A 26,870-nucleotide genomic window follows, 5' to 3' on the forward strand; every position below is an offset into this window, starting at 1 on the left:
CACGCGTTTCCGCGGTAACGGGTGCGGGGCGGAGCTCGGCGCTTCCGTTACCGAAGTGCCCGGGAAGGCGGTGACGGGCCGGGGCCGTGCCGGGTGCCCCGCTGCTGTCACCGCCGCCCCGTGCCCGGTGAGTGGCCCCGCTTGGCGGCACCGGCACCGCTGGCACCGGGGAGCCGGGCTGGACCGGGCAGCACCGGGGCTCCCTTTGTCTGCGGGCTGGGAGCGCTGGCACGGAGCGCGGCTCCCGTTAACCCACGGCGGGCGGCGCCACCGGCACCGAGACCGGGGCTGCGCCTCCTGCACCGGCACCGGGACCAGGACCGGGACCGGGACCGGGGCTGCGCGGAACGGGGCTGCGCCTTCTGAACCGGGACCGGCACTGGCACCGGGGCTGCGCGGAGCGGGGCTGCGCCACCGGCACCGGGACCGCCCCGCTCCGGGTCCCCCCGCCCGGAGCCGCCGGTCGGGAGCACAAGGGACCCCTTGGTGGGCTGGGCGGCTCCGCGCGCTGTTCCCCGCCGGAGCGGCCCCGGTGAGGAGCGGCGAGAGCGGGGCGGAGCGGGCGGTGCCGGGGAAGCGGAGCGGGCGGTGCCGTGCGGGGCATTGTGCGCGCCGAGATGCGGTGGGTGCGGTGCCGCCCGGCTGCAGGGCTGCCCGCGGTCCCGGAGTTCCTAACTCCCTAAAGTCAGCCCCAGCCCGAGGTTAGGAGGGGCCCGGAGAGGCTTCAGGAATGAGTAAATTAATTACAGACACCGTTTATGTCACATCCGCTGGGAGCACGGAGGGAGCCCGGGGCTGTCGCCTTTTCGGGAGCAAAAAACGGGATTGATGCAACTTCCTGCGGGTTTCGGGAGTCGGAGCCGCTGTTACCGCCGTGTTTTGCTCCAGAACGTCCCGCTGGGATTTACAGCTGGGTACAGAGCGGGTGAGATGTCCGTCCTTGCGCTTCTCCGCAGAGGTGCCGCCGTGCCCGGGACCCCCGTGCCATGATCACATCCCGCTCCGCCTGGCACCTGGGATCCGGGCCCAACGCCGGAGCCGCCTGGAACGCCAAGGACCTTGCCCCGGACGGTGAGTACTGCACGGTGGCTTGTCCCTTGTCCTTGCCCCTTGGGGCTCAGCCTGCTGCACTCACGCCCTGCTCGCTGGGGAAGGAGAGGCTGGGAACAGGCCAGCCCGCATTTTTCACATTTCTTTCCGGATGAAGGTCAAGATTTGAGAAACGGGGACTCAGAAGCAGGCACAAAGCTCTGGGCAGCCTGCTGGTGAGAAGGGAGGGCTGCCTCCATCTCCCTGCTGGCCCCTCTGAGCGGGAATCGTAGGGAAAAAGGTTAAAATTTAACATGTAAGATAGAAAACAGAGTGATCTGCATGGCAGGGTGAATGCAGGCCCTTTGCTCTTCCCAGCCTTGGCTCCTTGAAAGGCTCCTTGTCCCTCCCTGGTGCATGGACCCCATGGGTGAGTTTAGTCGGAGTTCTGCTCTGTGGAGGCTGAGCTGCTTTGCAGGCAGGCGGGCAGCTGCCTGCCCCAACCTGCAGCTGCTTGCTGGGAAACAGCCCTTCCCTTCCCACCTCCCTCTCCGATGGTGCTGAATGGGATTGGCAAAGGGGGAGGCTGAACCCCCCGATTTGAACTTCTTTTGCTCCTGGCTTCAGCATTTGCCTTCATCCCTCCTTGCTGGCAGACACTTCTCTGGGCACTGCTTCATCTCTGGCACTAAGGCCAGTCCAGCCAAATGCTGGTTGGCACCAAAGCCTCCAAAACCAGGGTTTTCAGCTCTTTCTCTGCCCAACGGCTGCCGCTGCCCGTGCCAGGATGGGGAAATCGTCTCCTGTTATCCAGCACTTTGGAAACGCTCAATTTTCATGGCGTGTGCAAAATGTTATGGATAATTAGAGGCTGGGAAGAAGTCCAGAGTGGTGGACTAACTTCATAAGGGCACATCTCCCTCTGGACATTGGTTCCACCTTTGGCCCAACTTCCTCTGTGTGGTTTTAGGGAGAAAAGGCTGCATTATTGTGGTTTGATTTGTGAACGATTGATTTTTCCCCTGCCAGCTGGAGAAGAGATTTGGCCACCCACAATGGTGGCAGCACTTGTGGCAGACAGGTGGGGGGACAGAGGGTCCCCAAGCAGTGGGATGTAGCCCTTGCCAGCTGCTTTTCCTGTGGCAGAGGAGGACACAGCCATGGGAGAAGGCTCCTTGGGTTGCTGTTTCCTCCTGTGTGGCTCAGCAGGACAGGGAAGTGCTGCCCTGGCTGCTTTCGGGTCTGGCTGCCTGACAAATGAAGGAAATATTTGGGGGCAGTGGAGGGAGGGTCCGTCTGTCTGGTTTGGGTGATGCAAGCTGGCTTTGGCAGCTTTGCCAAGATAGGATTGTAGGAAGTGGAGCAGCTTGGCCAGGGGTAGAGCTGGGATATCCTTGGTCGGGGCACAGACCTGGTCATGCCAAGGCCAGACAGAAGCTACACCCTGAATTCTCATTACTAGTCATTGGCAACCAGTCTCCGCCCCCCGGAGGGCTAATTTTTCTAATTAACATAATTAACATTTTTAATACAAGTCATGCGCTGTCTCTGCCACGCCGGTGTGGTGGCGGCAGCAGCGAGGAAGAGGAGGAGGGGGGTTTGCTGAGCTGGCCGAAGGCTGTGTGTGTGCTCCCAGGTGGATCCAGTGATGCTCTTTGCTCCATCCCAGGCCGTGGGCAGGACGGGCTCGGCACTGGGGGCGGAGCAGGAGCCGCTCCCAGGGCTCCTCTGCTGCCGGCGCTGCTGCACCAGAAAATCCTCAGCGTGAGCTGGCCGGACTCTGCCAACCCCCGTGGGCTCTGCCGGGCGCTGCAGGTGAGGAATGCTGAGCCGGCCATGGGATGTACGGGGAGGGAGTTGTAGGGTGATGGGGAGGATGCCCTGCACCCATCCAGGTGGGAGCCAACTGGTTCTTCCATCCCTCAGCACAACCAGGTTGTATCTGGAGCCCAGCAGTGTGTGCCTCGAGCAGAGCTGCTGCCTGGGTGGGGAGGGAAAAGCATCTCTGGGGAGTGAAAAGGCATCAATGGGGAGCAGTGTTCATAACAGAATAGCATTTCTGGGTCACTTACAGGTCATGCTGGCAGGAGAGCTCAGGGCAGAGGTGTGATAAGGAAATGCAGTGCCGTGAGGTGGTGTTTGCCAGTGGGATGGAGGAGAGGAGGTGGCAGGGTGCCACGGCCAGGGACAGTGTCGGGACACCACGTACTGGTGTAGCTGCCACGAGTTCATTCCAGGCTCCAGGCAAATCATTCAAATTCCCTTCTTTGAAAAGAAGGAAAACACCTCCTTATCACACACCAGCCTCGATGAATTCCCTTTGGCAAAATCCCTCTGGAGTCGCAGATGCAGAGGTACCGCAGACACGCGGCCTCTCCAGGAGGATGCTGCTGCCTCCTTCCAAATTACTCCCAAATTACTGGCATGTACCAAGTGTCTGCCCCTCTGCTGGAATGAGGTTTCCCCAGCATCACTGGCCTGTGGGGTGATGCCACAGGCTCTGAGATAAGATTTGAGAAAGCAAAGGCATTATTGAGCAGGGTGAGCTTGGCTGATAATCCCCTTTTATAGCAGCCTTATGAAAGCTCCTTTCAGATTTCTTCTGATTTTTTTTTTTTGGAGCTCCATCCCCCAGGGCATGAGCCATGCCTCCAAGTCAAAGTCTCTTTCTTTTGAAGGCCATAGGGAGAAAAATAGGAAATATTCAGTACAGCTGTGTGGCCAAGCTGAGCACAGTTTTTTATGCGGAGAACTAAAAACATGATAAGTTCATTGTGGCAGCTTCCCAACACAGAACTCCCTTGGAGGGAGGGTTTCCCCAAGCTCTGCTGTTGTGAGTTCTGCACTTCCCGCCCTGCTCCCTCCTCCTGGCCAGCCCTGGGACGTGTCAGCTGCTGGCACCGTGTCCAGCCCGGTGTGGGCTGTCACTGTCCCAGCTCCCTGCCCTGTGTGTGCCACAGGCCCTGCGGGACACGACGTGCAAGCGGCGGGAGGAGCCGCGGCACCGGGGCACGGAGGAGGAGCCGCCCGCAGCCCCCCGTGAGCCAGCGGCCGTGCAGGCAGCCCCCACCATGAACGTGGAGAAAACAGGTGAGAAAACACGAACCTGGACAAAACAGAGAGCAGGGGTGCAGTGCTGGTGCTCGGGATGGGATGGGATGGGATGGGATGGGAGAGGGCTTGGTATCTGCCCGTGGGTATCAAGGAAACCTCTCCTCTGTTGGGGTGCATGTAGATGTGTGGCTGAGCTCACTGTGGGAACAGGGCTCAGGAGAAACCCAACACCAGCCAGCTGCTGGCTGCTGACAAGGACTGATGAATTATTGAGCTGGATGAACAGAGCAGGTGAGCTCCGATGAACCTGCTGCTGTTTCCTCCTTCTTAAGGAAAATGTAACGCATGTGGAAATGCTTGCAGCATGCATGGCTGTGCCAGGATGGGGAAATCCCAAAGTCCCAGAGTTTCCTGTCTTTTTTTGGTCAGGATTGAATTGTGTGAGCTTGCCAGGGCACGTCTTGGGAGCTGCTCCTGGTCTGGTCCCCAGCTGCATCCCAGAGCAGCTCCTGAGGCAGTGGCTGGGAAGGGACAGGATGCAGGAGAAAGGGGGTCAGGGTCTGACTGGCAGTGGTTACAGGGCAGAACTGAGGAACAGGTGTTTTTCCAAATGGCTTTCTGAATTTTGCAAATTTCTGCATTTTGGAAAGCAGGAGGGTCACTGTGCTCCCTGCCTGCCACACTCAGACCACGCATGGCCACCAGCACATGTGCCCAGGGGGAGATGTAACACAGAGCTGGTCAGCATCTCCTCTCCCATGGATGCTGCCACAGGAAGAAGGTGCTGGAGTGTGGAGCAAGGCATGATCTGAGGGGGATTTTCCTGCCTGGCAGTTTGATTTGCAGCTGAGTGTTGCAGCTCTCAGCCTGGCTCTGCCTTGGGTCTGAGCCCAGGATTAGTGTGAATGATGTGTGCAGACATGCAGTGTGTCCACAGGAGCCTGGTGCTTCCTGGAATTTTGTCTTACCCCTGCACTCTCCCCAGGGGTGAAAGCTGGTGTTCCTGACAACTTTGGAGATTTCAGGGTGGGATTTTTGTTTTTTTGTTTGGGTTTTTTGTGTGTTGATTTTAAAGAGAAGACCACGGTCCTCTGCCTGAGCTGGGCTGAGCTTTCAGCATGGAAAGAAAGAAAAGCCAGCACCTTCCAGTGCTGTTTTGGAGTATCCAAGCCATGGCAGGAGGACAAAACCTGTTGATCACTTCTGCAACCACTGCTGGATAAGCCCCATGGTGTGCAGTCAGCAGCAGAGTTGTGGTTGGTCCCAGCATTTCATCTTTTTGCGGGTTATGCTGCCTCCCTAACTCCATTTAGGGGTAGAAAATCTGACTCACAGACAAAAAAGTCTCTTTTTGCATTCAGGACGTTTCCCATGAAGCAGGCAGCATCTTCCCACAGGCAGCACAGGGATTCCCAGCAGCAGCTCCTGCCTGTGAAACCTCAGGTTTCTGAAATCCACAGCAGGCAGGGAAGGGCGCCGGGCAGCCGGGATCCTGTCCGTCCGTCCTGCCGCCTCATCCCACACTGGGGATGAGTCACGCCAGCTCATTGCTTCTTGGGAACTACCAGGTCATTTGGTAGGCTCTGATGTACGGCCAGGTTGGCTTCTGTCAGCACTGGTGGCTCTATTAACATGCAGAAAGTGATGTTTAAAATAATGCTAGGAAGGTTAGAAAGCCAAACGCACAAGGATTAGGCAATATGGCCATTGAGGGTACCTGTATAATTTAAATTTTGCTTCCATTATGTTTGTGTGTAATGACGCAGACGCTAATGACATGATCACACACTGCTTTTCCACGGGCACCTGCTCATTCAGAAGAAAGGGTGCCGGGGTGAATCAGCGTCCTGCTGAGGGCGGTTGTTATCTGAGCGAGGCAGCAGCACTGCACTGTGTGATGGGGCTGGGTCACGGTGCACTGCTGGGGGCAGCTGCTCGGTGCTGTGGCCTGGGATGCTGTGCTGGCACCTGCAGATCCCTCTGGCTCCCACCCAGCTGGAGCTCACTGCCAGCCAGGCCTGCTGTGCTGAGCACCTTGGCACTTGGGATGTGCCTCTGACACATCCCTGCGCTCTCTGGGACCTGTGCAGGTCCAGTTTCCTGCATTCCCATCTGCAGCTCAGCCCCTGGGGACTCCCCATGGCTGCCATTCTGCTCCCCAGCCAGGTGGCTGTGCCCTGACCAGCTCCATCTTTGCTCACGCTGCAGGAGGGAGGCTCTGCAGTGGGAAACGTGCCAGCCTGGCCACGGCCCGGCCCTTCCCCGTGATCCAGGAGGTGATGGCCTCCATGGCACATCTGCAGAAGGAGAAGCTGAGGCTGCAGGAGGAGCTGCTGGAGATGCAGGAGAAGCTCGCTGCCCAGGAGAACAATGAGCTTTCCCTCTCTCTCCAGCTGCAAGGCCAGGTATGGAGGGGACAGGGTGACACAAAGGGGTTCATCAGGGTCTTCTCTGTGGCTTGGCTGGAGCTCTGTGGCAGTTGGTGGTGGCTGCACTTGGAAGGAGTGTAGGATCTCCATCATTGAGCATCTCCTTTGCTGGGTGCTCCTGAGCATTGGCTCTGGCTGCGCCTCCCTTGGGAAGCTTGCAGTCCCCAGTGGCACTGCAGTAGTGCTGACAAGGCTGTGTGGCTCTGTGGGCATGACATGGCCAGGAGGGCTTTGGGCATCAGGATGCAGCTCTGCACCAGTCATCCATGCACTCAGCACAGCATGGCTGCCACGGGGTCAGCTTGTGAGACTGACCTAGCAGTTTAATTTTAGTGACTTTCAGCAGGTGGAAAGTGAATGTGAAGGCGCAGAATGGCTTAATGAAGGGACAGGTTTTGGCCACTGTGACACTCCCCCCAAAAGCACCTCCTGCACTGATGCAGGCACATCCCCAGCACGAGTACTTGGGTCGTCTCAGGGACATGGAAATTTTGCCTGCTCGTAAAGAGATTTGCATGTGGCTGTTGTGGAAGCTGTTGCAGTCAGGTTCTGCTTGTTCCACGGGTGTCAAAAGGAGGAGGTAATTGTCCTGCATTTGGTTGGCATGCTCTGCATGACACAAGCGTGAGCGCAGCGGGACCTGGCCCTGCGCTCGCCACTTGGGCAGCAGGCGCAGCCGGCGCCGGCCGGAGCCAGGAGCTGCCCCAAACCTCCAAAGCTCTGGGATGGCCGGGCCACGGCTCGAGCCAGACCCAGCTGCCAAGGAGTCCCTGTCACGTCCAGAGAGCAGGATGCAGCTGGAGATGCCCGAGCAGGTAGGAAAGGAGGAACATTGCCGGCACAGGGGATGGTGGGCAGGCTGCGGCGTGTGCGCCGGCTGATTGGGCTGGCGGCTTTCCCGGAACAAGCCGCGACTCTTTTCTTCTCAGTGCCTCCCCTCCCTTAAAAATACTTATAAAAATAGCTTAATAATCTCTCTCAGTGGATATGGAAATGGGGTTTTCCCACTCAGGCACTCAGCACTCCCAGTCAGAGCCAGGGAGATTTGCTGTGGAAGGAGCGGGATCCCGATCCGGGCTGGAGCAGCCGCTGTTCCCCACCTGTAGCTGGGGAGCTCCAGCTCCCAGCTGTGCCAATACAGGGCACACAGAGGGGCTGCCCACCCTGCTGCCATCTCTGCCAGGGCGTGGCTGAATAATTTACCAGATTAATTACAGTCCCATGTCAGCACATCTGCATTGGTTATTAATCAGCAGTTCCTAAATTATGGTCCGTGGAGAGCCGGTTGCTGGCTGGTTATTGGGATGGGGCAATACCCAGGCGTGTCCCAGAGAGGGCTTTGGCGGCTTTCTGGAGTGGGGAAAGTGGGAGCCGGGCTGGGATCTGGGGGATAGTTGTCAAGTAGGGACAGAGCAGATGGGTAAACCCCACTGTGACACAGCCCATGACACTGCTGGCTTTACCATGCACTCACTGCTGCTGTTTATTCCAATAACTGCTGATTTTGAGAGAGTTTCACTGGTCTCTGCACAAAAAAAGGTTGAGGATTTTTAAGATCCATGTGGTTTTGCAGGGAGGGCAGCCTGGTCCCATGAGATGGGTGGATGCCCAGATGGGGGTTGATGGAGAGCATCATCCTATGGGACTCAGACATGGTTTTCTTGAAGAGGTCTTGCTCCCTCTTTGTACCAAGATAACTTTCCTAGAAAGAAAAATAGAGAACGTAGAGCAAAGCTGGTTGTGAGGGCAGGACAAAGCTCTTCAAACACAGTTATGGATGGGTTTGTTTTTACCCTTCTCCAAAGATGATGCCTTTTTATTTTTTTAATAATGGTTTCTGCTAGTGCTCAACACGGACAAATTATACCCATGGTTGAACAAGGTCAAAGCAAAGCTTTCATTAATGCTCATTTTAATCTGCTCGTGTGAATCAGGCGCTCAGAGCCAGGTGGAAAATTAAAGCATAACAAAAGTGTGAGCCAGACTGGACATGTGTGGCTGGGGCAGCACCGCGGGGTCTCCTCCAGAAGCTGCTGAGGTGCCTCCTGGTTAACCTGGTCTGTGTTGACAGGTGGAAACTCTGAAGGAAAAGCTCCTGGAGCAGGCACAGGAGATCAGCCGGCTGCGCTCGGAGCTGGTGAGCAGCCACTGGGGTGGGACTGAGCCACCCTTGCCCTGAGGGACGCTGGAGCTCTGGGTCACTGAGGAGGAAGAGGGAACACGGGGTGGGTGGAGATGGATTAAACCTCCCCCAGGTCACAGTTTTGACCGTGCAGGCCAAGAGACACTGAGGAGCAAAAGTGTGGGATTTTCTGTGCAATGCAGTGTGTGGCACTGGTGACCCTGGGGCTGTCACCCTGGGGTAGGAAGTGAAAGCCCCTCTGTGGGCTGGGGCTCCCTGGGGGCAGCAGGAGGCTCATCAGTGCAGCAGGCTGAGTGTTCCCAAAGGGCAGGCAGGGCCTCCCTGGGAATGGCACACTGGGGGATCAGTGAGGGCAGCAGGCTGGGACTCACTGGGGTGCCTGGAGATTCCATGTCCTCTCGCACCCGCTCCAGGGTGGCACGGATGCCGAGAAGCACCGGGACCTGCTGGCGGCCGAGAACGAGCGCCTGCGGCAGGAGATGAAAGCGCTGGAGGGGGAGCTGCAGCGGCAGCAGCAGGCGCCGTGCCGCGACTGTCCCCACCTGCAGGTGAGTCCCCGGAGGTGGCCGTGGTGGTGGCAGGGTGACGGGCACCCATGGGTGACATGGCCCTGGCTGTCCTGTCCTTCACCAGGAGAAGGCCGAGCTGCAGGAGCAGCTGTCGCAGCTGCAGCGGGAGGCAGAGGAGACGCGGGCCAGGCTGGTGGAGCTGGACCTGGAGGTGCAGCAGAAGACGAACCGCCTGGCCGAGGTGGAGCTGCGGCTCAAGGACTCCCTGGCTGAGAGAGCCGAGGAGGAGGAGCGGCTCAGCCGGCGGCTGCGGGACAGCCAGGAGACCATTGCCAGCCTCAAGTCCCAGCCCCAGCAGATCAAGGTGAGCTCTCCATTTTTCCTGGCTGGGCTGGATGCCTTACAGTGCCTAGTAGGTGCCCTGCAAGTGCCACCTGCCTCTCTACCCTGAGCACATCAGCTCAGCACCATGATTTCCTAAATTATCTCCCCCTGGGCCAGCAACAGCTCCACCCCAGGCCCTTCAGGTGCTGTTTCCCCAGCACACCCCATCTGTGGGTGCTTTCCCCTGCAGTACATCATCAAGACGGTGGAGGTGGAGTCAGCCAAGGTAAAACAAGCCCTGTGCGAGACCCAGTCCCGAAACCAGTACCTGCAGGAGCAGGTGGGGATGCAGAAGCAGGTGCTGAAGGAGATGGAGCAGCAACTGCAGAGCTCCCAGAAGACGGAGGCTCAGCTCCGAGCTCAGGTCTGAGTGCGATAAATGTAAATCAGAGCTCCCCCCCATTCTCTGCCTGCCTGGTACTTGCCAGGTAACACGGTGTGGCAGCAGGTGGGCACTCTCTCAATGTGATCTCCCACTGCTCCTCTCCCAGATCATGATGTACGAGGCTGAGCTGGAGCGAGCCCATGGGCAGATGCTGGAGGAGATGCAGGCGATGGAGGACGAGAAGAACCACGCCATTGAAGAGGCATTTTCCCGCGCCCAGGTGGAGATGAAGGCGGTGCATGAGAACCTGGCAGGTGAGGAGGGTGCAGGGGGCTGGCAGGGTTGCCTGACTGGTGTTGGGGCGTCACCATCTGCCCCTCACCCTGCCTCACGCCTGCAGGTGTCCGGACCAACCTGCTGACGCTGCAGCCGGCGCTGCGCACCCTCACCCACGACTACAACAGCCTGAAGCGCCAGGTCCGCGACTTCCCCCTGCTTCTCCAGGAGACCCTGCGCAGCGCCAGGGCCGAGGTGAGCCCCCCAGGGCCCCCACCCAGCACCCTCCATGCAGGGTGGAGGTGCTGGGGGCTCGCTGAGCCTCTGATCTCTGCTATCCCCAGATCAGCCAGGCCATCGAGGAGGTGCACAGCACCAACCGGGAGCTGCTGCGCAAGTACCGGCGGGAGCTGCAGCTCCGCAAGAAGTGTCACAACGAGCTGGTGCGGCTCAAAGGTGTGCGGGGTGTGGTGTCCCTGAGGTGGGACAGCAGGGACACGGGAGCGTCCCCATAAGGTGGTTGGGTTGGCTGCAGGATGCTTCAGCCCACCCCATGATGGCTGACTCCCTGCTTCTCTCCTCCAAGGAAACATCCGTGTTTTCGGGAGAGTGCGCCCCATCACAAAAGAGGACGGGGAGGGCCCTGAGGCAGCCAACGCTGTGACCTTTGATGCTGATGATGATGCTGTCCTGCACCTCCTGCACAAAGGGAAGCAGGTGTCCTTTGAGTTGGATAAAGTCTTCCCCCCACAAGCATCCCAGGAGGAGGTGGGTGCTACCGTCCACTGCTGGTGTGAGGAGGGGAGGCAGCCACCTTCTCCTCACTCTCCCTGTCTCCCCCAGGTGTTTCAGGAGGTTCAAGCCCTGGTCACCTCCTGCATTGATGGCTACAATGTCTGTATCTTTGCCTATGGGCAGACAGGAGCAGGAAAAACCTACACAATGGAGGTGAGTTTGCTTGGCTTTGTTTCCATTTTCTTCCTTGGCTTCCCACCCTGCAGTGTCCAATCTCAATCACCAGGCTGGTGGCCAGCTCAGACTTGGTGTGCACTGCTGCTCCACAACATCCCCCTGGGCTTTGCTTCTGCTCAGAAAAAATACAGAATGGAATGCCAAAGGATGTTTTTTCCCTGTTTGTCACCTCAATCCTTCAGGGGACGGCAGCAAACCCAGGGATCAACCAGCGGGCCCTGCAGCTCCTCTTCTCCGAGGTGCGGGGCAAGGCGGCCGACTGGGACTACACCATCACCGTCAGCGCCGCTGAGATCTACAACGAGGCACTCAGGTACGGGCACGGGCAAGAAACTTATGGACATCACCCCATGCTGCTCTCCCCCACATCCCTCTACCCCTTCCTCGGCCTCACAGCTTGTCCCAGGGCACTGCATTTGGCCCTGCAAGGATTTAGTTTTAATTTATTTGGTGCACGCTGCCCTTCCCATGAGCTCCATCGCTTGCACAGGCTCCCAGCTGTGCCATCACTCCCACTCTCTGACCCTGATGCAGCGGTGGGGGCATCTCCTTCTTCCCCCTTTCCCTGCCCACAGACACTATATTTAGGAATTTGTAACTGGGAGCTGAAAGCATGAGAAATATTTTCCTTCCTAGTCCAGCCACAGGAGGGGAGGAGCCTGGGTTCTCATCCATGAGAATAACCGGGAGCAGGGATGGGAGCGGGGTCTGAGCTGGGTGAGAGGAGGCACATGGGAGCCAAGAGAGTTGAGGTCTATAAATAGGATGTGCAGCTTTCCTGGGAAGAAATGGCTGCTCTGGCAGTGCTGGCACGCAGCTCTGAGCCAGGAATGGATGCCAGCACTCCCTTGGGATGGGAATGATAACAAGTGCCCCTTTGCCCAGGGACTTGCTGGGGAAGGAGCCGCAGGAGAAGCTGGAGATCAAGCTGTGCCCTGATGGCAGCGGGCAGCTCTACGTGCCGGGGCTCACTGAGTTCAGGGTGCAGAGCGTGGAGGACATCAACAAGGTGCGGGGACATGGGGGCAGCGGGCACAGGGGGGTGGCAGCGGGGGTGCAGGGAACTGGGGAGGGGTCTTTGGTGTGTGACTCCTGGATTTGGGAGCATTTCTGAAGCCATGGGGAGCAACAGAGACCAAAATAGGTCCCTGGGTGTGATGTGAGGGTCACTGTCCCATGGGATGAGCCACAGGGTGTTAAAAATAAAAGCGTGGGGCCCAGAGAGTTCCTGAGGGATTAGTGGGGTGCGGCTGTCACCGCAGTGCCCTGCCTGTCACCCCTGCCTTTGGTGCATCACCCAAGCTAAGACCTGACAGCGGTCATTACCCTGCTGGGCCAGCACCCCGTGGGGGGCTGATGCTCAGGTTACATCCCTGGATCACAGGGGATTTATGGTGGGATTGAGGCAGGTTGGCCTCACCCTCTCAACTCCCCGGGCTCCCTCAGGTCTTCGATTTTGGCCACATCAAGCGGGTGACAGAGTGCACCAACCTGAACGAGCACAGCTCTCGCTCCCACGCCCTCCTCATCGTCACCGTCCGCGGCCTGGACCGCAGCACGGGGCTCCGCACCACAGGTGGGTGTCACAGCAAACCCTCACCGAGGCACCTGGGCTGTGCCATCCCGGGCTGTGCAGGGCTGGGCGCTGATGCCAGCGGTGGGTTTGGCTGTGTGCCCTCAGGGAAGCTGAACCTGGTGGACCTGGCGGGCTCGGAGCGGGTCGGGCGGTCGGGCGCGGAGGGCAGCCGGCTCCGCGAGGCGCAGCACATCAACAAGTCCCTGTCGGCCCTGGGCGATGTCATCTATGCCCTGCGCTCCCGCCAGGGCCACGTGCCCTTCCGCAACTCCAAACTCACCTACCTGCTGCAGGACTCGCTCAGCGGTGACAGCAAGACCCTCATGATGGTGCAGGTAGGGGCTGGACACCGGTGCCTGTATCCCCACAGCCCCTCACTGATTTCTGAGCCCGTTCTTGCCCCAGTGCTGAGACAGGTGGGAGGGAGGCTGGAATCAGGGAATGGGCCTCACCCATGGGTGAGCAGTCTGCAATCATGGTGCCAGTGGCAGCTCTCTCCCTGTCTCTGCACTCATTCCTTAGACAAAGCCAAGGAGTGCGGAATTAATTTGGAGGTCCACAATCCTGCCCTCCCTGCCTGCATGTGGATGCTATCCCTATGGGCAGTATTATACAATCTCTTAATATATTGTCATCTCTCCATCCCCTCTTTTTCTGGGAGGGTTTTAAGCTCTGGTAGTTTCTCTACCCCTGCCCTGTGAGCCCCCACTCCCAGCTGCTGGCACCCACACTGAGCCCCCCAGGGGGGCTGCCTGAGCCCCTGCACCTGCCACAGCTATTCCCGGCTGCTCCTCGCACTGGGGCAGTTGGTGACAGGGAATCCAGCTGGCTCAGACACCAGGGATGGATGGGGCTAGCCTGGGAGGGGCAGGTTAATAATAGCATCTCACCGGCCAGCAGCAGCAGGTTTTCTAGGGGGGAGCCCCTGGGTGCACAGGCAGCTGCCAGGGTGACTTTGTGCCTCTCCTCCCTGAGCACAGGTCTCCCCTGCCGAGAAGAACACCAGCGAGACGCTGTGCTCCCTGAAGTTTGCCGAGAGGGTTCGCTCTGTGGAGCTGGGTCCTGTCTCCCGCAAGGCTGAGCTGGGCTCCTGGCCCAGCCAGGAGCACCTGGAGGTACTCAAGAGACTGCTGGTGTCCTTCACCCTCACCCCAGGGATCCCCCCTGTTTTGCCCCCACATGTGGTCCCTAGAGCTGTTGGATGTCCCCCTAGAGCCACCCCCATTGGGGACAATCACCTGGTGGGATGCAGGTTGTCCCCAAACTGCAGTGTCCAGCCAATGCTGCAGCCTTGGCTGTTCCAAGCCCTGTTTTGCAGCAGCCCCGTGATAGCCCCTGGGAACATTTGGGCACCACTACCCAGGCATGCACTATCTGCCTGTGAGCCCATCCCCATTCCTGCCCTCTTGGCCTGGCTGACCCTGGGGCTGTGTCCCCTCTCCTCCCAGGGTGACTCGCCGGGTTCCTCAGCACCAGCAGGCCGGGGCCACGCATCCCCCAGCCCAGGGCATCTCTCCAGTCGCTCTGCCTCCATCCGCAGGAAGCTCCACACCTCAGGTGGGTGGTGGGACACCTGGAGAGCCCAGACAGGGTCCCTCTGTCCCTTGAGGCTCCAGCCAACAGCCCATGGCAAAGCCTGCAGTGGGGAGTACAGAGCAGCTCTGTAATCAGCTCATTAGTTAATAGCTAATTAGCCATGGTTGGCACTTCCCCAAGAGTGCCCTGGTTCAAAGGCACTGTGATGGCTATGGGGGGGTAAGGGGAGGGCAATGCCAGCAGGCTGAACCTCTTTCCCTTCGATTTCAGCCTGACTTAGGGGCAGCCGTGGCTGCCAGGTGAGTGCCTGCGGCCGGTGCTGGTGGAGGGCTCTGCTTTCACCCCGCTCCCCACGCAGGGCAGGGCTGCTGGACTGTGCAGGGATGTTCTGGGAATGCTTGTGGCACCACCTCCTGCTACACTGCCACCAGACAGGCCTGGGGCACTGGTGGCTGTGTCCCTGCCTGCTGTAAGCCATGCCTCTCTCCCCTCAGGGAAGCTGAGGCCCATTCCCCTGTGATGAGTGCCAGCCATGGCATCCAACCTGCTGCAGGACCCAGCCCCTCACAGTGACACGGAGACGGCTGCTCGAAGACGTGAAGGCTTTGGTGCTGTTCCCTTGGCCACCAGGACCCATGACCAGAGGGTGATGGCACCTCTCACCATGAGCAGCACGGGGTCAGAGTCTCCCAGCAGCCATGCCCCCCTCTCAGGGTAGGGGACAGTGGTGCTGGGCAGAGATCTGCCCCGTCGATGCTCAGCTCTGTGAGTTTATTTTTGCTGGACAAATGTTTTTAGCTGGAGCAGGGAGCAGCTGGGTGCTCCCTCCATCTCTCCAGCTTTGTTTTTACCATGAGATGTAGCTGGAAGGGGTGCACAGAGCCAGACCAGTCTCTGGCCCTGCCTCTCCCACTGCCACAGGGCCATCCTGGCCACAGCTCCTGCAAGACTGCATCTGGGCAGCTGCCCAGTGTCTTTCAGAGCAGCACTTCTCCAAGTTAAACTACAAAAGATCCCAGCAGCTCTCTTTCCCGTGAGTTTCTCAAGCCCTGTTGTTGCATGAAGGCCCCCGGTGCTGTGCATGAGCCGAGCTGCTGTTCCTCGTGGTGCCAGTGCTGCCAGGGCCCACGCTGGCTGCCTGTGCTACCTGGCACCAGGGGCAATGGAGCAGTCTCAAATGAAGCTATTGTAAAGTTATTTACCAGTTGTCTTGTCAAGAGAGATCACAGTGTGGTCGAGATGAAAGTGTTTGAAATATTTATACCTGTTTACATGGTCTTGGAATGGAAAAGTAGTGGAAAACAAACAAAAAGACCCCAAACCTCCAGTCCAAAAGCCTCTTGGCTTATGTATGGGGATGGTGGTTGGCAGGGGCATGGGAGGGGATGACACTGCCCTTGGACCTCTCAAGAGCACCTGTGGGTACATCTCCTCCTGCTGCCAGCCCCTGCTGGATGCACTGATGGCTCTTTCCACCACTCTCTCCTCTCACGCTTCCACGGCGTATTCTATTTAAAAACAAAAAAGGGAAAAATAAATTTAGCCTTTTGTAAGAGTAGATGTTTCTATGTATTTTAATAATTAAAAAATACCCTGTTTTGTAACAAAACTTATTTTAAATAAACTCTTAAAGCCAGTCCTCCTGTGCTGTGTTTTTCTTGAACTCTGCTTGAGGAGGAATGGGTGCTTCTTCCCTCCTCCCATAGGGCTGGAAAAGCCCCTCATATCCTTCCCCTTCAGCTGCCCCCGGGGCCAGCCTGGCAGCAGAGTCTCCACCCCATTTTGCAGCTTTGAGGCTCCTGCAATTAGTGGGAGAGCAGTGGTTAAATCCAAAGTGAGTCCCAATGTGCCCATGTCCTGCTCCACCTTGTGCTGCCCCACCCCACATCCCAGCAATAGGCTGGTGGCTGGCAGAGCCTTTTCACACCCCGTGGGGGTCCAGGCCTGGGATTATCACCAGATCAAGCAGGAAGCAGCTGCAGAGGAGACACAGACCCTGTGAGTGTCCTGGTGCTGGAAGCAGGCAGCACTCACCGTCAGTCCTGCAGTGGCTCAGTGCCAGGGCCTCTTGCTGTACTTTTGGAGCCACCTCCTCCAGAGGCACGGAGCAGAGCAGGCACTCCCCTTTGTTCCCAAAACGTGACTATTTGGATGAAGCATCAGCAGTGTGGGGACTGGCTTTAGCTTTCCTGATGGCCCCACTCCACCTCCCCAGAACAGTCGTTCCAAAGGCACTCCCTGGCTCAGAGCTCATTGCCACTCAGCCCAGATCCACTGGAGAGCCAGGGGAGAGGGATCAGTGTGCAGCCAGGGAGAAGGATGAGCACTAAATGATGACACTGCTCCTTGGGCTGGGAACAACCCAGCAAAGTGAAACTGCCCCCGGGATTTCCACAAGCCACTGGCAAGTGCTGGCTCTCCTGTTGTTCACCACAGCCTCCCAGCAGGAAGGGTGAGAATGGTCAGCTTCCTCTGGGACAGGCAGGGAACACAGCCCTGCTTTTCCTGGGCACTCCCAGCCAGGAGCCATGCCAAGGTGAAGAGCACTTCAAGAGATTCAGGCATTTAACACAACTTAAAAAAAAAATTACAAATATTTTAATAAAATTCGTTATAAGTTACAGATTCCTGGAGAACAGGCTCCAGTGTATAAAATGGGAGACAGGCTGGGAAGAGCAGGGAAAGCACCAAGAGGAACCTCTTTCCCCAGAGGAAAGAAGAAAGAGGGACAGAAAGGTTCTGACAGACATTTATTGGGGGAAAAAAACCAAAAACAAACCTCTAAGAATGGTCCAGTGGATGCAGAAAGACATAACTCAGTCCATGTCCCTCTGTTCCTCCACCCTTCCAAATCCTCACCCCCAAAGGCAAGCACATACGACGAGTCCTGGTTAAGTCACATGTTTTAACAGGTCCAAGGACAGACTGAAGATACTGCTCCTCTGCAGCCCTGGGTGCCAGCAGGGATGGCTGAGAAGCCAAGAGAAAGTCTCTTGGTTCAGGTCCTTGAGATGCACCAGCACAGTGGCACAGTGTCCATGCCCATGTCAGATGAAGCCAAAGGGGCTGGTCCCCCCTGGCAGTTGAAGTCTCTTCTGTATGGAAAGGGCATCACCCCACAGCAGGCGTTTGTGGGGCGGTGCCTGCAGTCCTCAGCAGCTGCACAGCGAGAGCAGGGCCCTGACCCACAGGGCCAGGCAGCAAGAACCGACAGCACAAGCGGGAAGGAGGGGTGACAGCAGGCTCAGAGCCCTCCTGCAGGGACAGGCCAGCACACAGAGCAGCCCAGAGCTGGATGCTGAGATGAAGAGCTGAAATGAAGCAGCATCCCTGCAGGGCTCTGTGGGGCCCTGCACCCACCAGGGCCCCTCCCACAGCACACACATCTCTCCACTGGGATCCTCCATCCAGCCCCCAAGGCACCAGGGCTGGCTGGGCGACCAGGCAGGCAGATTGCACTTCCCTACCGTGCTGGAGAGGGGCGGGGGGAAAGGACGGACGCACGGAGAGATCTGAAATCCAGCCAGACCACGAGCAGGGGAAGCTTGGCCACCTGTATTTGTACATGAGGAGGTGGTGGCTGCTAGTCCAGGACAGCCATGAGGAGCAGCAGTTCCCGAAAGGCACTACCATGGCGGCCGCTGAGCCCAGACTTGTTCTTGACAACGTTGCTGATGTTTTTCAGCTGCTTGTAGCACAACTTGCATTTGTGAAGCCTGGAAAAAAAAATGACAGCAGACACAGCATGAATCCCTTGTTGCCTGAGGTGTGGCAGCTCCTGCAGTGCCAGAGAGGCAGCTCAAGCAGGAGAGAAAAGCCCTGAAAATGGCCTGGAAGAGGCTGAAATATGAGCACAGCTCTGCAAAAACACCAGGCATTCAGCACACGTCCTGATGAGACAGGAGAACAGCATCCACATAAGGGCTCTTTCAGCCCTCTTCCCCCTTTGGCAGTACAGTCCAGGGAAAAAGAAAGTGCTGTTTTCCAAAAGCCAATTCCCAGAGAGGAGCTATCCTGTGAATGAACTCAAAATCCAGGGCCTGCCTACCAAATCACGCTTCTTGTGAGGCAGAGGGGAAAGGCACAGGGTGGTTTTACTCCTGATACTTTGTTTAGGTATGACTCAATGCACAGAGGCAAAGGGAAAGGCAGTCCTTTTCCTCTGAGCACGAGGGATTGGTGCTTGCAGACAAAGGGAAGGCATGTCCAATCTGCAATCAGAGCCCTGATGGCAAGGGCAAAGCTCACCCAAGAGAAAGGCTGGTCCCAGGAGGGAGCAAAAGCAGCATGTGCCTCACCTTTCCTCTCTGCTGATGTCCACTCCAACAGAAGGTGGTGCAGCGAGGATGTCTGTGATGAGTGGCAGGAATCTCTGGAGAATGAGTTTCAAAGATGTGCAGCCAGTCTGCACGTAACTGAAAAACAGAGAATTGGGTCCCACTTGAATGCCATTCCTGTCCCCTTGAATGCCATTCCTGTCCCCCAGCACACAGCCCCCAAACAACCCCACTCCACCACCTGTAACCAGGCAAGGAGAGCAACAGCCAAGTACCAACAACACATCTGAGTTCCAAAGCTTTCACAAAGCAAGTCTGTTCCAAAGGTCCTGGCACATAACCTACCCAAGGGCGACCTCTCTGCTCAAGGGCAGAGATGTCCTGCCAAGGGAACCTGGCAGGAACCTCTCTCCCAGAAGAAAGGAAGAGCAGAAGCTCCATCTTAAAACAGGCTGTAATTTTTCTCCCTACAGATGAGTCCCCAGGGCTGTTGCAGGACTTCATTCCTCATCCCAGGCTGACAGCTTCACTCTCAGCAGTGTGCAAAGCCCATTTGTTTTACATGACCCCTCTTGGCTGCCAGAGCTGTCTTAATCCAAAATCTAGGACAAATCCCACTATCCTGCTCTTCCTGCCCATGCACACTTTCTGTATCTTTTCCCACACACACCTAGCAACTCCATAATTCTTTTACAGGCATCATATCAGCATGAGACTGTATCTGCAGTCATTTCTCAGGATTTTCCTCCAGGTACAAAATACCCAGCACAGCTCCCCTATCACTACCTACACCCTGTCCCTCATGCACACCATGTTCTTGAGGCCTCACCTTTCATATTTACTTTGGAGTAGTTTTTCTATCTGTGGCAGGACTATAGTACACAAATCCAGCTTCCAGAGAGACCTGAAAAGAAAAGGACATACCCTGAGACTGGAGACCAAGGCTTTACAAAGCCAAGCTGACACAAAAAAGAATTCTTGGCAAATGCCCAAACAGACATACTCAGGTTCAGAGAGCAAGTTCACTGACTCCCCCTCGTGAGAGAAAGTGGCAGGTTCGGATATATTTCTTTGACTCTAAGCAGAATCACTTTATGAAGCCCCAAGACTTTGATTTTCCTTGGCCCCAAATAACTCCAGCAGTTACTGCCACTGCAGGCTTGAAGAAGTGACTACAAACACATCATTTTCACACTGCCATGGCCTACTGGACACAGGGCAGATACAAGGAACTCCCAGCCAGGCAGCCCTTGCACATCCCAGGGGCTGACCCCATCCAGGACTCACGCTTTTTGGTTGACAATATTCAAGAGATCCACGACAACAGACAGATCATTGATTGCCACTGCAGAGTCCAGAGAGTTCTGAGAGAAAAGGGGAAGAAAAAGCCATCTATTGCAGAGGTCAAACTGGTTAGGCTAATGCAAATTAGTATCTAGTGCTGCTTTTCCAAAACAAGGTAGAGGAAACATGAAGTGGCCAGGGAAGAGAACTCTCTCATGGGAAAGTCTTTGCCATGTGAGTTTCTTTGTGACCCTTCAGCTGCAGCACTCTGTGATGCATCCCTGGGGACAAAAGCTGTGAGACCCTGTGTTTTGTATGAGGCAGAGCCAGCCCCAGAGAAGCAGAGAGAGCTGCTCAGGAGCCTCAGGCACGTCCCCACGCTTGCCTTGATGTCACTGGTGCTCCAGACGGCGCGCACGGCGTCCAGGTTCTTGTGGCGGCTGGTGAGCACCACACACATGGTCTCGTGGCCTTTCCTGATCTGGGACATGGCCTCCTCATCCACCAGCTCCGTCTGGCTTTGGTTCTTCACAGCCTGCAAGTACAGACACCACCAACAGAGCAGGGTGGGAGCATTCTCTGGCCTAGGCGAGAGCCAATTTTGGTGCAGAGATTGCCAGTGAATACTGACTTCCTTGCAGATGGTTGTAAAAGCCTTTTGAAATGGAATTGCTCAATTTGTTCTGATTTCAGTTACTTCTTTCCTACTTCTACTACATCAATCACAAACGTGTTTAAAGCTTTGGAAAAACTCTCAAAAAAGGTGAATTTAAAGTAAGTTTTCAAAACCAGTATGTTTTAATGAAGAAATGTTTTCACACAAACCCAATTTTTTTATGTGAAACACTTGTCTGGGAACTGCAAGTTTTATTACAATTCATTAGACTCTCAATTTGCTTCCTGCCCAGGCCATGATAGAACCCCTAATTCCTTTACTCACATTTAGAGTCTGATATCATCAGGATGCTCTGGTCTTTCCCCCTTTTTAGGACAGGGGAATACCCTCCCCAAGAGAGACCAAGAAGCCTCCAAGATGCAAGAGGCAGAGATTCCTGTGAAATTATTATGTACATGTAATGGCAGACATCAATTTTTTAAATGAACCACTGTCTCACCCCTTGTTCTCTGCTTTGCTAAGAGCAGGGCTCAACTTTGCTGTGTTCATACCTATCACAATGGAGCACCCCATTTCTGATGCCACCCAACACAGACATTGGCAGGAAAACATTGTCCAGAGACACTTACTGGGAGAAAGTCAGAGGCCTTCAGGCCAATGGGCTCATTCCTGGCTGCAGGAATCACCGATGGCTCTGTTCTGCTCAAAGAAGTTGAGGAGGGATTCAGTGGCCTCTGGACTGGATCAGGCTGCAGGAGAAATTGGGATAAAAGTTCTAGCAGGAACAGTCTGGCACTAGTCTGATGACCTTTATTTCTGACCTGCTTTCTTCTCACAGCAGGGCCCTAACACAGAAGCAGTCTGCAGACTGCTAGCATAATTTAAGAGGCAATAAAGTGACTCTCAGGTACACACCACGATGTAATTAAGGTTTGTAAAGAACACGAAGATGCCCCAGCAGAAGTGCCAAGTGCTGTTATTGTTATCTGAAATTAGGGCAATGGGCTGTGGCCAGCCTGAAGGCTAAGGGAGAATTCTAAAGAAGCCAGTAAAATGAATACTGGCCCATCAGCTGCTTGCACTTTTGGCAACAAAACAGTCTCTGTTCAAGCACTGGCAGAAACCTGGCACTTGATTCTCTGAGTGCCCCAATTCAGAGATGCAAGGAGAAGAACCACTGCAAGCACAAGCAGCAAACAAACAACAGAGACTGTCAGAGGCTTGGCCTTAGTTTCACTGCTAAGGCAAGACACTTGGCAGCACAAAGCCTGGAACTGCACTTTTACTGCCCTGCAGTGAAGGGATCAGCCTGAGCAGAAATCACAAATTCTCCAGCTCTGCACATCCCTCACAGAGCACACAGAACGTACGAGCTCCTGCTTTGGCAGCGAGGTCTGGACATCCACAGCTTGGCTGGGCTTCACTGCTTCCTTTGCAGTTCCAGGCTCTACCAAGAGGGAGAGAAGTGGGAAAGCAGAAACTGATTGTTACTTTCAAGAGTTGAGAGCAAAGGTTTTGTTTAGCTATACTACAAGGAGTAATTTCTGCCTTCGGGCAGCTCTCCCTCTTTTGAGGGCCATTATCCCCATCCCCACCAAGGGTTCATTTCCACACTTACCATCCTCAGGAGGGGCAGGAAAGGGCTCAGTTCGAGGAGGAGTTCGACCTACAGAAAAAGATTTAAATAATAAACAAATGAAGGAGCATCCAAGGCTACAGATAAGTGGTAAGTCAACCTTGAAGCAGAGAAATCTCCAACAACTCCACATATGAGGGTAATCAGTGATACAACAAGCAGAGTTATCTCTTTTGGACCTTGACACTATTGTTGAGTTTAGCTAAAAGCTTTCAGCCTTCATGGATAGAAGGGACAAAACTGACCCCTGTGGCTCACTGCTGCTGTAGAGATGTGAAGCATGAGACAAGGCACAGTCACAACAAATGACATTAGGCAAAATCCACCTCCTGTTATTGATTTATATAAGTAAATAAAAATAATGCAATGAATTCCTCAGAAAGAGTATCTCATTTTTATCATTTGCATAAAAATGAGATACAGACACTGCACAATGCTCCTAAACAACAGTCTTTCCTTTAACAAAACATTTTGCCTTTCCTTCTTTAACGAAGACTGCTGATTTTAAAACACATATCAAAATTCTAAGCTAACAAAATTCCCTTAACACTCTAATCAGAATAGGAAGGCAGCACATTTACAATGAAGCTCTGGATTCTGAGCCAGGCTTCAAACAGACATTACTGTACCCTAGTAAAGATGCCTTCTTTAAGTCATTCACCAACATGATCTGGTATCAGTGTCCCAGCACAGAATATTAAAGAAAAGCTTCCTAAACTCTTCAGTCACAGGTGAAGCCTCTGACACAGTAAGCCAAAGGTCAGCTCTATAGAATCACTTTAGCACCCTAATCTCAAACCCAAACACTACTCAAAAGCACTATAAACCCTGGTACTGACAGATTGCATTCTTGGGCTGGAAGATCTCTTTGTAATCCTCCTGGTTCTGGATCTCAGCCTTTGATTCCTTCTCATCCCGGTCATCTTCACTGCTGGGACTGTGCCTCTCACTCTCCGAGTTGTGCTTCACTCTGCTGTGGAAAAGGAGTTGTTGTCAGGGGAAGCCATATTGTCAGAGAGAGAGAGAGAGAGAGAGAGAGAGAGAGAACACTGAGTGCCTGGGATATTTCCTTAAAATCTGGAAACTCAACAAGCCAGCAGACTGCCTCACCTCTGCGGCTTGCTGCAGCTCGTTGAGGGCCTGTCATAGATGCGGCGAAGGGAGGACCCTGTGGGGGTAGGTGGCACAAGAGGCTGGTCGTCCCTGATCAACCCTTGAGGAACAGAATCTGACTTGGGGACTCTGTTGAGATCCACAACGAAGGAAGAGACTGTGCTTTGTGCAAAGGAAACTCCTATCTGCAGAGGCAAAAGATCAACATAATTCACCAAGGAGTGGGGTGCACACCAGCCCTTTTGAGAACAGGCACGATGGAGTGATCCTGAGCAACTGTGCTTGAGGACTGCTCAATTCAGTGCTGTGGATTTTTCAACCTGAAGTTGCCAGCAATTTTGAAAGGCTTGGATAAAACTTTTGCCAAGCATAGCTTCTAAATACTAGTCAAACTAAGCTCCAGCTCTTTCCTCCAGAAGCCAGAGACACAAAGTGGAGCACAAGGCACACAGCCTTTGGGCATGCTGCAAGCCCTGACACAAGCTTACAGGTCTGAAGGCCTGCAAGGAGGCAGCAGGATTTTATCTTGTGTTTCACAGCTGCCTAACCCTGCCTCAGGAGCAGTGGCTTACCAGCTGGTTGTTGCTGATAGACAAGTCAGCTACTTTTCCCCAGTTGACCAAGACCACATCAAAACAGCGCTCTGGCTCCCAGCCGTACACTCGCAGCGAGTCCTGGAAGCCGCTGTACAGGCAGCAGCCATCAGGGCTGAAGAGCACACACCTGGGAGGAAGGCAGGAGGAGAATCAGGCACAGCATTTCCACCCTGCTCATCCCTGTGGATCTCTGACTACACTGAACACCTTCAGTTTTGTTTCTAACAATGAATCTTTCAATGTGGTGTTCACCTGTGCAATATCTCCCGCAGCCCAAACTTCTCCCCAGTAAAGTCTCTCTCTGTGGAAAGCCCCCCCTTCACCCCACCTTTAGTCTCTGCCCAGCACATTTCAGTAGGAACTTCATGTACCTGACAGGAGTGGCCTCCTCTTCAATACAGCTCACAACTTGAAACTTCTCCAAGTCCCAGAACCGAACAGTCCTGCACATATAACACAACAAAATTCATTGCTCATCATTTTAGAAATCACAGGAGGATCCAGATTTTAAACAAAACACTAAAAGAATGACTTTTGCTGTTGTGCACATACAGTGAGCCTACACAGAAGGCTGGTTTAGCTAAGATCCATGAATCCAGAGATACATAGAGGCTCTAGACACAGACAGGCATTTAGAGCCAGCCCAGAGCTAAGAGAACACCCTGCCAGCTGAGCAGGGCTGCCTGCTGTTCACACAGGATGTCAGCTGGATTTGTGAGAGGCTTGGGGCCACACATTGGTTTCTAGTGTGGCAGAAGGTGCCATCAATTTTGGATGAGAAGGGAAGATCTCCATGTTCTGCCCATCACAGATGCCATGTCCTGCTGTCTAGATGTGTGGCTCTTGCAGTGGCAGGATTGAATTGAGTGACATTCCTCTTGACATGCCCTTCTTACCAGGAAGGGCATCAGGAAATGGAGCAGACATATACATTTCCCTTCTTTCTCCCTCCCCTTGTGTACCTGTCAGAGCTGCCAGAAGCCAGAAGGTACTCATTGGGATGGAATTCAACAACGTTTACTGGGCCGGTGTGTCCTGTAAACTCAAACATCAACTTCCCAGCAGTCAGATCCCACAGCTGAAAGGAGGAAAGAACAGAGACTCTTGAAGAGATTAAATGCTAGAGATTTCCAATACACCTCGGATTTCCTTGTACTGGCAACCTTCTAACATTTCCTCCTCCAAGAACAGACATAAATCTGTCAAAGAAGGCAATAATCAGGGAAAGAGTACCATCCAAATCATTTAAGGCTTTGTTTTGTTTGGGGTTTTTTTTGCATTATCTTTTATTTTCCACATAACTTGTCCCCTAGAAGTTTCTGGTTTATATTTAGAGACTGAGACAAAATATAGCAGTTCCATCTGTCCCCACAGACTGTATCTCAAAAGATAACAAACAAAAATCCAAAGCTCTGAATCCCTTAGCAATTCCTCCTTCCTGTGCTCTACTCTCCACTCAAAAATGCCATGAAATAACTCATCTGTTAATTTCATGTGAAACTGTAAATAAAATCAGTCCTTCATCTCCATTCCTCCACACTCCATGTGAAACAACTGAAGTCACTATTTCAGTCACCACCTTCCTGATCTCCTCCTCTTGCTCTGCTCAGTCCTGACAGCAATTTTCAGACTGATAATCACATGTAATGTGTATAACACAAACAGAGCCAGAAATTAGTCTGGTGAAGCAATGTGCTGTGGACAACTCATTTGACAATGTTTACTGAGGCCAACATTCAGGTATCACAACTCTATTACCATCAAAACATTAATTTTTCTGTGCATAGTCTCTCCCAATGTGTCTGCTAGATAAGGGCATTTCAACCCATGCAGCTCTTCCATGGGTGTTGGGAGCCATCAGACAGGATCCTCATAAGAAAATCAATCTCTGCAAACCCACAGTGCTCAGCCAGTTGCCAAATAAACTGAGAGTATTTATGAGTGAGTGCTGGTAATGCCTGGAAAAAAGACAATCCCAGCATTCCCATGTGCCACAAGCACATAAGGAAGGTGTCACAATAAATTACCTTTACAGTGTGATCATCAGCAGCAGAGGCCACCCACTTCCCATCAGGGCTGAAGCGGAGACACCGAACTGCCTCTGTGTGACCCTGAAATGAGGAAAGCCAACAATATTCTGGCTTTTGTCTTTCAATCCTATACAATATAATAACCCCAAACCAATTAAGTGTTTTACAGAGCTCAAAGCTTGCAGAACACAACACTGTACTCAAGACACTACACCCAGCCACATTAAATGTGTGTAATCTCTCTCACTTAGTCATTTATGCCATCAATTTAAGCATGGTAAATACAGATCTGGCTTCACTAATAAGAATCAGTTCTAAATTATGATTTACACATGGTCAGATAGAAGTGCTGTGACACTTAATCTCTGGTATCTACATGAAATTAATATACAGCAAGTTCTTCAGACAGAAAAAGGTCCCAAGAACAGAACCATCTCAGTGCAGTGGTAATACCATCAAGAAAATAAAGAAACCCTCATGGATGCTCTCCATCCCCCACTGAAGCCATCCACACTACAGCACATGATACCCATTGATATTCTATAATATCCATTTCACATTCCCATACAGCTTGCAGAGGCCTGCTGAGGTTTGCCAGGCCACTTCACAAATCACACATGTTATTTTCATGCTGGAAAACCAGGAAGTTCATAGTATATAATCACATTTAGGTTTGCTCACAAGTCCTCAAAATAAAAATTTCTCCCCTCTTTGCCAAACCTAATGAATTATTTTACCTTGAATGTGAAGATACAGCCTTTTCTTCTTACATCCCAGAGCTATAAGGAAGAAAAGCAAACAAATTGTATGTTTAGAGCAGTATGTTGGGAGCTCAAGGGTCCTGCCAGAACAAGGGATCTCTGTGTCACCAAGCTAACAGATACTGCAGAATGAAGGGGCTGCTGAACCCCTGTAGGCCCTAGGGGTATTTTCTAACTCCCCAAGTGACAATCAGTCCTGAAAGGCATCCCCTACTACAGCAGCTCAGCTCTGACAGTCAAACACAGTCTGAGGAAGCAGCTACAATCCACAGCAAGCAGGACATCTGTGCTTGCTGACACCAGGCACCTTACTCAGAGCCACAT

At 54.1% G+C, this 26,870-nt stretch overlaps 2 protein-coding genes across 7 annotated transcripts in view; one reads left to right on the top strand and one right to left on the bottom strand.

Annotated features, from left to right (window-relative positions):
- Positions 1 to 15,870, top strand: KIFC3 (kinesin family member C3). Of its 4 annotated transcripts, none has more exons than XM_064723552.1 (21): positions 1 to 127; positions 957 to 1,071; positions 2,699 to 2,844; positions 3,990 to 4,119; positions 6,292 to 6,488; positions 8,584 to 8,649; positions 9,069 to 9,203; positions 9,289 to 9,528; positions 9,739 to 9,912; positions 10,040 to 10,187; positions 10,274 to 10,404; positions 10,494 to 10,605; positions 10,736 to 10,917; positions 10,993 to 11,097; positions 11,304 to 11,434; positions 12,007 to 12,130; positions 12,568 to 12,697; positions 12,803 to 13,032; positions 13,678 to 13,812; positions 14,146 to 14,254; positions 14,728 to 15,870. In XM_064723552.1, the coding sequence occupies exons 2-21, from the start codon at positions 987 to 989 to the stop codon at positions 14,751 to 14,753; spliced, it is 2,736 nt and encodes a 911-aa protein (XP_064579622.1). In that variant the 5' UTR covers positions 1 to 127; positions 957 to 986; the 3' UTR covers positions 14,754 to 15,870. The 4 variants fall into 4 exon arrangements, with proteins under 4 accessions (XP_064579622.1, XP_064579623.1, XP_064579624.1 ...); XM_064723553.1 differs by lacking the exon at positions 1 to 127 and adding an exon at positions 399 to 532; XM_064723554.1 differs by lacking the exon at positions 1 to 127 and adding an exon at positions 14,504 to 14,532 and having other exon boundaries at positions 580 to 1,071.
- KATNB1 (katanin regulatory subunit B1) overlaps positions 15,629 to 26,870 on the bottom strand; it is a 19,064-nt gene continuing 7,822 nt past the window's right edge. The window contains exons 5-20 of one of the 3 annotated variants that reach the window (XR_010441745.1): positions 26,523 to 26,564; positions 25,783 to 25,866; positions 24,718 to 24,833; positions 24,127 to 24,198; positions 23,732 to 23,882; positions 23,157 to 23,344; positions 22,886 to 23,019; positions 22,029 to 22,076; positions 21,781 to 21,857; positions 21,040 to 21,159; positions 20,180 to 20,329; positions 19,798 to 19,874; positions 19,340 to 19,414; positions 18,532 to 18,648; positions 17,013 to 17,949; positions 15,629 to 15,741 (exon numbers count right to left, since the gene is read on the bottom strand). Coding sequence is in view for 2 of the 3 variants with exons in the window: in XM_064723556.1 (XP_064579626.1) it covers positions 17,817 to 17,949; positions 18,532 to 18,648; positions 19,340 to 19,414; positions 19,798 to 19,874; positions 20,180 to 20,329; positions 21,040 to 21,159; positions 21,781 to 21,857; positions 22,029 to 22,076; positions 22,886 to 23,019; positions 23,157 to 23,344; positions 23,732 to 23,882; positions 24,127 to 24,198; positions 24,718 to 24,833; positions 25,783 to 25,866; positions 26,523 to 26,564 (1,584 nt within the window). In the remaining variant the exon portion in view is untranslated. Of the gene's footprint in view, positions 15,742 to 16,966; positions 17,950 to 18,531; positions 18,649 to 19,339; positions 19,415 to 19,797; positions 19,875 to 20,179; positions 20,330 to 21,039; positions 21,160 to 21,780; positions 21,858 to 22,028; positions 22,077 to 22,885; positions 23,020 to 23,156; positions 23,345 to 23,731; positions 23,883 to 24,126; positions 24,199 to 24,717; positions 24,834 to 25,782; positions 25,867 to 26,522; positions 26,565 to 26,870 lie in introns of those variants that run through there. The other 2 variants (XM_064723557.1, XM_064723556.1) reach the window with 2 other exon arrangements.

The sequence above is a fragment of the Zonotrichia leucophrys genome, chromosome 11 (genome assembly GCF_028769735.1).
Source record: "Zonotrichia leucophrys gambelii isolate GWCS_2022_RI chromosome 11, RI_Zleu_2.0, whole genome shotgun sequence".
Lineage (NCBI taxonomy): Eukaryota > Metazoa > Chordata > Aves > Passeriformes > Passerellidae > Zonotrichia > Zonotrichia leucophrys.